The 10633-nt window shown below is 38.4% G+C and overlaps 1 protein-coding gene across 1 annotated transcript in view; it reads left to right on the top strand.

The window, feature by feature from the left end:
- The window catches only part of XPO5 (exportin 5), a 40552-nt gene extending 30706 nt beyond the window's left edge, over positions 1-9846 (top strand). The window contains 1 exon segment of the mRNA XM_075863778.1: positions 9766-9846. Coding sequence (XP_075719893.1) covers positions 9766-9846 — 81 coding nt within the window.
- The last annotated feature ends 787 nt before the right edge of the window (positions 9847-10633 follow it).

The raw sequence follows: 10633 nt of genomic DNA, 5'->3' as shown, positions 1-10633 counted from the left end.
TATTATACAGGTTATTACATATATATAATGTATAGGAGGACAGGACAGTATGTGCAGTGTATGGCGGGATATTATACAGGTTATTACATATATATAATGTATAGGAGGACAGGACAGTATGTGCAGTGTATGGCGGGATATTATACAGGTTATTACATATATATAATGTATAGGAGGACAGGACAGTATGTGCAGTGTATGGCGGGATATTATACAGGTTATTACATATATATAATGTATAGGACGACAGGACAGTATGTGCAGTGTATGGCGGGATATTATACAGGTTATTACATATATATAATGTATAGGAGGACAGGACAGTATGTGCAGTGTATGGCGGGATATTATACAGGTTATTACATATATATAATGTATAGGAGGACAGGGCAGTATGTGCAGTGTATGGTGGGATATTATACAGGTTATTACATATATATAATGTATAGGAGGACAGGGCAGTATGTGCAGTGTATGGCAGGATATTATACAGGTTATTACATATATATAATGTATAGGAGGACAGGACAGTATGTGCAGTGTATGGCGGGATATTATACAGGTTATTACATATATATAATGTATAGGAGGACAGGACAGTATGTGCAGTGTATGGCGGGATATTATACAGGTTATTACATATATATAATGTATAGGAGGACAGGACAGTATGTGCAGTGTATGGCGGTATATTATACAGGTTATTACATATATATAATGTATAGGAGGACAGGGCAGTATGTGCAGTGTATGGTGGGATATTATACAGGTTATTACATATATATAATGTATAGGAGGACAGGGCAGTATGTGCAGTGTATGGCAGGATATTATACAGGTTATTACATATATATAATGTATAGGAGGACAGGGCAGTATGTGCAGTGTATGGCGGGATATTATACAGGTTATTACATATATATAATGTATAGGAGGACAGGACAGTATGTGCAGTGTATGGCAGGATATTATACAGGTTATTACATATATATAATGTATAGGAGGACAGGGCAGTATGTGCAGTGTATGGCGGGATATTATACAGGTTATTACATATATATAATGTATAGGAGGACAGTATGTGCAGTGTATGGCGGGATATTATACAGGTTATTACATATATATAATGTATAGGAGGACAGGGCAGTATGTGCAGTGTATGGCGGGATATTATACAGGTTATTACATATATATAATGTATAGGAGGACAGGACAGTATGTGCAGTGTATGGCGGGATATTATACAGGTTATTACATATATATAATGTATAGGAGGACAGGACAGTATGTGCAGTGTATGGCAGGATATTATACAGGTTATTACATATATATAATGTATAGGAGGACAGGGCAGTATGTGCAGTGTATGGCGGGATATTATACAGGTTATTACATATATATAATGTATAGGAGGACAGGGCAGTATGTGCAGTGTATGGCTGGATATTATACAGGTTATTACATATATATATAATGTATAGGAGGACAGGGCAGTATGTGCAGTGTATGGCTGGATATTATACAGGTTATTACATATATATATAATGTATAGGAGGACAGGACAGTATGTGTAGTGTATGGCAGGATATTATACAGGTTATTACATATATATAATGTATAGGAGGACAGGACAGTATATTATACAGGTTATTACATATATATAATGTATAGGAGGACAGGACAGTATGTGCAGTGTATGGCGGGATATTATACAGGTTATTACATATATATAATGTATAGGAGGACAGGACAGTATGTGCAGTGTATGGCGGGATATTATACAGGTTATTACATATATATAATGTATAGGAGGACAGGACAGTATGTGCAGTGTATGGCAGGATATTATACAGGTTATTACATATATATAATGTATAGGAGGACAGGGCAATATGTGCAGTGTATGGCAGGATATTATACAGGTTATTACATATATATAATGTATAGGAGGACAGGGCAGTATGTGCAGTGTATGGCAGGATATTATACAGGTTATTACATACATATAATGTATAGGAGGACAGTATGTGCAGTGTATGGCAGGATATTATACAGGTTATTACATATATATAATGTATAGGAGGACAGGACAGTATGTGCAGTGTATGGCGGGATATTATACAGGTTATTACATATATATAATGTATAGGAGGACAGGGCAGTATGTGCAGTGTATGGTGGGATATTATACAGGTTATTACATATATATAATGTATAGGAGGACAGGACAGTATGTGCAGTTTATGGCGGGATATTATACAGGTTATTACATATATATAATGTATAGGAGGACAGGGCAGTATGTGCAGTGTATGGCAGGATATTATACAGGTTATTACATATATATAATGTATAGGAGGACAGTATGTGCAGTGTATGGCGGGATATTATACAGGTTATTACATATATATAATGTATAGGAGGACAGGGCAGTATGTGCAGTGTATGGCAGGATATTATACAGGTTATTACATATATATAATGTATAGGAGGACAGGGCAGTATGTGCAGTGTATGGCGGGATATTATACAGGTTATTACATATATATAATGTATAGGAGGACAGGACAGTATGTGCAGTGTATGGCAGGATATTATACAGGTTATTACATATATATAATGTATAGGAGGACAGGACAGTATGTGCAGTGTATGGCAGGATATTATACAGGTTATTACATATATATAATGTATAGGAGGACAGGGCAGTATGTGCAGTGTATGGTGGGATATTATACAGGTTATTACATATATATAATGTATAGGAGGACAGGACAGTATGTGCAGTGTATGGCGGGATATTATACAGGTTATTACATATATATAATGTATAGGAGGACAGGACAGTATGTGCAGTGTATGGCGGGATATTATACAGGTTATTACATATATATAATGTATAGGAGGACAGGACAGTATGTGCAGTGTATGGCGGGATATTATACAGGTTATTACATATATATAATGTATAGGAGGACAGGGCAGTATGTGCAGTGTATGGCGGGATATTATACAGGTTATTACATATATATAATGTATAGGAGGACAGGACAGTATGTGCAGTGTATGGCAGGATATTATACAGGTTATTACATATATATAATGTATAGGAGGACAGGACAGTATGTGCAGTGTATGGCAGGATATTATACAGGTTATTACATATATATAATGTATAGGAGGACAGGACAGTATGTGCAGTGTATGGCGGGATATTATACAGGTTATTACATATATATAATGTATAGGAGGACAGGACAGTATGTACAGTGTATGGCAGGATATTATACAGGTTATTACATATATATAATGTATAGGAGGACAGGGCAGTATGTGCAGTGTATGGCGGGATATTATACAGGTTATTACATATATATAATGTATAGGAGGACAGGGCAGTATGTGCAGTGTATGGCAGGATATTATACAGGTTATTACATATATATAATGTATAGGAGGACAGGACAGTATGTGCAGTGTATGGCGGGATATTATACAGGTTATTACATATATATAATGTATAGGAGGACAGGGCAGTATGTGCAGTGTATGGCAGGATATTATACAGGTTATTACATATATATAATGTATAGGAGGACAGGGCAGTATGTGCAGTGTATGGCGGGATATTATACAGGTTATTACATATATATAATGTATAGGAGGACAGTATGTGCAGTGTATGGCTGGATATTATACAGGTTATTACATATATATAATGTATAGGAGGACAGGACAGTATGTGCAGTGTATGGCAGGATATTATACAGGTTATTACATATATATAATGTATAGGAGGACAGGACAGTATGTGCAGTGTATGGTGAGATATTATACAGGTTATTACATATATATAATGTATAGGAGGACAGGACAGTATGTGCAGTGTATGGCGGGATATTATACAGGTTATTACATATATATAATGTATAGGAGGACAGGGCAGTATGTGCAGTGTATGGCGGGATATTATACAGGTTATTACATATATATAATGTATAGGAGGACAGGGCGGTATGTGCAGTGTATGGCGGGATATTATACAGGTTATTACATATATATAATGTATAGGAGGACAGGGCAGTATGTGCAGTGTATGACGGGATATTATACAGGTTATTACATATATATATAATGTATAGGAGGACAGGGCAGTATGTGCAGTGTATGGCGGGATATTATACAGGTTATTACATATATATAATGTATAGGAGGACAGGACAGTATGTGCAGTGTATGGCGGGATATTATACAGGTTATTACATATATATAATGTATAGGAGGACAGGACAGTATGTGCAGTGTATGGCGGGATATTATACAGGTTATTACATATATATAATGTATAGGAGGACAGGGCAGTATGTGCAGTGTATGGCGGGATATTATACAGGTTATTACATATATATAATGTATAGGAGGACAGGACAGTATGTGCAGTGTATGGCGGGATATTATACAGGTTATTACATATATATAATGTATAGGAGGACAGGGCAGTATGTGCAGTGTATGGCGGGATATTATACAGGTTATTACATATATATATAATGTATAGGAGGACAGGGCAGTATGTGCAGTGTATGGCGGGATATTATACAGGTTATTACATATATATAATGTATAGGAGGACAGGACAGTATGTGCAGTGTATGGCAGGATATTATACAGGTTATTACATATATATAATGTATAGGAGGACAGGACAGTATGTGCAGTGTATGGCGGGATATTATACAGGTTATTACATATATATAATGTATAGGAGGACAGGGCAGTATGTGCAGTGTATGGCGGGATATTATACAGGTTATTACATATATATAATGTATAGGAGGACAGGACAGTATGTGCAGTGTATGGCGGGATATTATACAGGTTATTACATATATATAATGTATAGGAGGACAGGGCAGTATGTGCAGTGTATGGCGGGATATTATACAGGTTATTACATATATATAATGTATAGGAGGACAGGGCAGTATGTGCAGTGTATGGTGGGATATTATACAGGTTATTACATATATATATAATGTATAGGAGGACAGGACAGTATGTGCAGTTTATGGCGGGATATTATACAGGTTATTACATATATATAATGTATAGGAGGACAGGGCAGTATGTGCAGTGTATGGCAGGATATTATACAGGTTATTACATATATATAATGTATAGGAGGACAGGGCAGTATGTGCAGTGTATGGCGGGATATTATACAGGTTATTACATATATATAATGTATAGGAGGACAGGGCAGTATGTGCAGTGTATGGCAGGATATTATACAGGTTATTACATATATATAATGTATAGGAGGACAGGGCAGTATGTGCAGTGTATGGCGGGATATTATACAGGTTATTACATATATATATAATGTATAGGAGGACAGGACAGTATGTGCAGTGTATGGCAGGATATTATACAGGTTATTACATATATATAATGTATAGGAGGACAGGACAGTATGTGCAGTGTATGGCAGGATATTATACAGGTTATTACATATATATAATGTATAGGAGGACAGGGCAGTATGTGCAGTGTATGGTGGGATATTATACAGGTTATTACATATATATAATGTATAGGAGGACAGGACAGTATGTGCAGTGTATGGCGGGATATTATACAGGTTATTACATATATATAATGTATAGGAGGACAGGACAGTATGTGCAGTGTATGGCGGGATATTATACAGGTTATTACATATATATAATGTATAGGAGGACAGGACAGTATGTGCAGTGTATGGCGGGATATTATACAGGTTATTACATATATATAATGTATAGGAGGACAGGGCAGTATGTGCAGTGTATGGCAGGATATTATACAGGTTATTACATATATATAATGTATAGGAGGACAGGACAGTATGGGCAGTGTATGGCAGGATATTATACAGGTTATTACATATATATAATGTATATGAGGACAGGACAGTATGTGCAGTGTATGGCGGGATATTATACAGGTTATTACATATATATAATGTATAGGAGGACAGGGCAGTATGTGCAGTGTATGGCGGGATATTATACAGGTTATTACATATATATAATGTATAGGAGGACAGGGCAGTATGTGCAGTGTATGGCGGGATATTATACAGGTTATTACATATATATAATGTATAGGAGGACAGGACAGTATGTGCAGTGTATGGCGGGATATTATACAGGTTATTACATATATATAATGTATAGGAGGACAGGGCAGTATGTGCAGTGTATGGTGGGATATTATACAGGTTATTACATATATATAATGTATAGGAGGACAGGACAGTATGTGCAGTGTATGGCGGGATATTATACAGGTTATTACATATATATAATGTATAGGAGGACAGGACAGTATGTGCAGTGTATGGCAGGATATTATACAGGTTATTACATATATATAATGTATATGAGGACAGGACAGTATGTGCAGTGTATGGCGGGATATTATACAGGTTATTACATATATATAATGTATAGGAGGACAGGGCAGTATGTGCAGTGTATGGCAGGATATTATACAGGTTATTACATATATATAATGTATATGAGGACAGGACAGTATGTGCAGTGTATGGCGGGATATTATACAGGTTATTACATATATATAATGTAAAGGAGGACAGGACAGTATGTGCAGTGTATGGCAGGATATTATACAGGTTATTACATATATATAATGTATAGGAGGACAGGGCAGTATGTGCAGTGTATGGCAGGATATTATACAGGTTATTACATATATATAATGTATAGGAGGACAGGGCAGTATGTGCAGTGTATGGCAGGATATTATACAGGTTATTACATATATATAATGTATAGGAGGACAGGGCAGTATGTGCAGTGTATGGCGGGATATTATACAGGTTATTACATATATATAATGTATAGGAGGACAGGACAGTATGTGCAGTGTATGGCAGGATATTATACAGGTTATTACATATATATAATGTATAGGAGGACAGGACAGTATGTGCAGTGTATGGCGGGATATTATACAGGTTATTACATATATATAATGTATAGGAGGACAGGGCGGTATGTGCAGTGTATGGCGGGATATTATACAGGTTATTACATATATATAATGTATAGGAGGACAGGGCAGTATGTGCAGTGTATGGCAGGATATTATACAGGTTATTACATATATATAATGTATAGGAGGACAGGACAGTATGTGCAGTGTATGGTGGGATATTATACAGGTTATTACATATATATAATGTATAGGAGGACAGGACAGTATGTGCAGTGTATGGCGGGATATTATACAGGTTATTACATATATATAATGTATAGGAGGACAGGGCAGTATGTGCAGTGTATGGCGGGATATTATACAGGTTATTACATATATATAATGTATAGGAGGACAGGACAGTATGTGCAGTGTATGGTGGGATATTATACAGGTTATTACATATATATAATGTATAGGAGGACAGGACAGTATGTGCAGTGTATGGCGGGATATTATACAGGTTATTACATATATATAATGTATAGGAGGACAGGACAGTATGTGCAGTGTATGGCGGGATATTATACAGGTTATTACATATATATAATGTATAGGAGGACAGGGCAGTATGTGCAGTGTATGGCGGGATATTATACAGGTTATTACATATATATAATGTATAGGAGGACAGGACAGTATGTGCAGTGTATGGCGGGATATTATACAGGTTATTACATATATATAATGTATAGGAGGACAGGACAGTATGTGCAGTGTATGGCGGGATATTATACAGGTTATTACATATATATAATGTATAGGAGGACAGGGCAGTATGTGCAGTGTATGGCAGGATATTATACAGGTTATTACATATATATAATGTATAGGAGGACAGGACAGTATGTGCAGTGTATGGCGGGATATTATACAGGTTATTACATATATATAATGTATAGGAGGACAGGACAGTATGTGCAGTGTATGGCAGGATATTATACAGGTTATTACATATATATAATGTATAGGAGGACAGGACAGTATGTGCAGTGTATGGCGGGATATTATACAGGTTATTACATATATATAACGTATAGGAGGACAGGGCAGTATGTGCAGTGTATGGCGGGATATTATACAGGTTATTACATATATATAACGTATAGGAGGACAGGGCAGTATGTGCAGTGTATGGCGGGATATTATACAGGTTATTACATATATATAATGTATAGGAGGACAGGACAGTATGTGCAGTGTATGGCAGGATATTATACAGGTTATTACATATATATAATGTATAGGAGGACAGGACAGTATGTGCAGTGTATGGCGGTATATTATACAGGTTATTACATATATATAATGTATAGGAGGACAGGGCAGTATGTGCAGTGTATGGCGGGATATTATACAGGTTATTACATATATATAATGTATAGGAGGACAGGACAGTATGTGCAGTGTATGGCGGGATATTATACAGGTTATTACATATATATAATGTATAGGAGGACAGGGCAGTATGTGCAGTGTATGGCGGGATATTATACAGGTTATTACATATATATAATGTATAGGAGGACAGGGCAGTATGTGCAGTGTATGGCGGGATATTATACAGGTTATTACATATATATAATGTATAGGAGGACAGGACAGTATGTGCAGTGTATGGCGGTATATTATACAGGTTATTACATATATATAATGTATAGGAGGACAGGGCAGTATGTGCAGTGTATGGTGGGATATTATACAGGTTATTACATATATATAATGTATAGGAGGACAGGACAGTATGTGCAGTGTATGGCGGGATATTATACAGGTTATTACATATATATAATGTATAGGAGGACAGGACAGTATGTGCAGTGTATGGCAGGATATTATACAGGTTATTACATATATATAATGTATAGGAGGACAGGACAGTATGTGCAGTGTATGGCGGGATATTATACAGGTTATTACATATATATAATGTATAGGAGGACAGGACAGTATGTGCAGTGTATGGCGGGATATTATACAGGTTATTACATATATATAATGTATAGGAGGACAGGACAGTATGTGCAGTGTATGGCGGGATATTATACAGGTTATTACATATATATAATGTATAGGAGGACAGGACAGTATGTGCAGTGTATGGCGGGATATTATACAGGTTATTACATATATATAATGTATAGGAGGACAGGACAGTATGTGCAGTGTATGGCGGGATATTATACAGGTTATTACATATATATAATGTATAGGAGGACAGGACAGTATGTGCAGTGTATGGCGGGATATTATACAGGTTATTATTATTGTAGCGGGGGCAGAGGGTGTTTGTAGCGGGGGCGGGGCGGTGTTTGTAGCGGAGGCAGGGGCCGGTGTAGCGGGGCCGGGTGTAGCGGGGGCTGGGTGTGTGTGTAGCGGTGGTAGGGGGTGGGTGTAGCGGGGGCGGGGCGGGTGTATCGGGGGCAGGCGGTGGGTGTAGCGTGGGCAGGGGGTGGGTGTAGTGGGGACAGTGTGTGGGTGTAGCGGGGGCAGGCGGTGGGTGTAGCGGGGACAGTGTGTGGGTGTAGCAGGGTGTGGGTGTAGTCGGGGGTTGGGGCAGGGGGTTTATTCTCCGCCCTGTCTCTCGCTGGGTATTTAGCGGTTAGTCGTTTTTTCGCGGAGCCTCCGCCATCATCGTGTGACTTCTCTTCTCTTTCTAGAAACCTTTGGGGGGAACAGTTTCGGAAAGAAGTTCATATCCGGAATCTTCCGTCTCTGTTCCAGAAGAAAGCGCGGCCGGTCCTGGCGGAGGACGCCATCCTGGGAAGCTGCGCGGAGTCGCTCCCGTCGTTGTTCCAGCCGTGAGTTGAGGTTCTCTCCACCTCGCGCCTCGAGGCTGCCGGTATCTGATCCTCCTCCGGCTGCAGTTATATCTCCCCCCATGGGGGTCCGATCGATCCACGAGACAGACGTTCCTGGACTGTCGCCGCTAGTGCTCTCTGTGTGCAGCTCGCTGGGTGTCCTCTGTGCCGGGGGGTGATGGGGTTGGTAGCGCCATTGTCTGTGGGAGCTGCAACCACCAGGAATTTAATAATCGACCCGATGAACTGAACATTTTTATTCGTTGTACTTTTTATGATCATCCTCCTCAGAGCTGCTGCCGCCAAATGACTACAACTCCCAGCATGCTTCAGTGGAGCGAGCGGAAATTATTTTTTTTTACATCGGGCGCCGGGGTCTTGGACTTCTGTCGGCCGGCGGAGCTGATTTGTTTTCTAATCTGGTTCTTCATATGAATTCCTCTTTTTACGGTAAATGTTTAATATTATTTGGAAATGACCCGACCGCTGTCCTGTGACGTCAGTAAATGTTTGATACGAAGAGCCGGGTGCGAGTCACTGTTCTTATACCGAATGTGCTGTCAAATGGCTGATAACGGAGAGCAATAGATTGCATTTACCTGTCCGACAGTCACACGTTCTCTCTGGCATGAAGTGGCTGATAACAGGGAACAATAAACCATTCGCCTGGACAGCACGTGTAGACTCCGGGGTCAATGTGGAATCCCCGTGTTGTTCTGAGGTCTCGTTCACATAAAACTGAAATCAGTAAAATAAAAAATAGCAAAATGATATAATGTGACCTGCACTGA

The sequence above is a fragment of the Rhinoderma darwinii genome, chromosome 4 (assembly GCF_050947455.1).
Source record: "Rhinoderma darwinii isolate aRhiDar2 chromosome 4, aRhiDar2.hap1, whole genome shotgun sequence".
NCBI lineage: Eukaryota > Metazoa > Chordata > Amphibia > Anura > Rhinodermatidae > Rhinoderma > Rhinoderma darwinii.
Note: the sequence above shows the minus strand (reverse complement) of the source record. Positions and strands in the feature narration are given on the sequence as shown.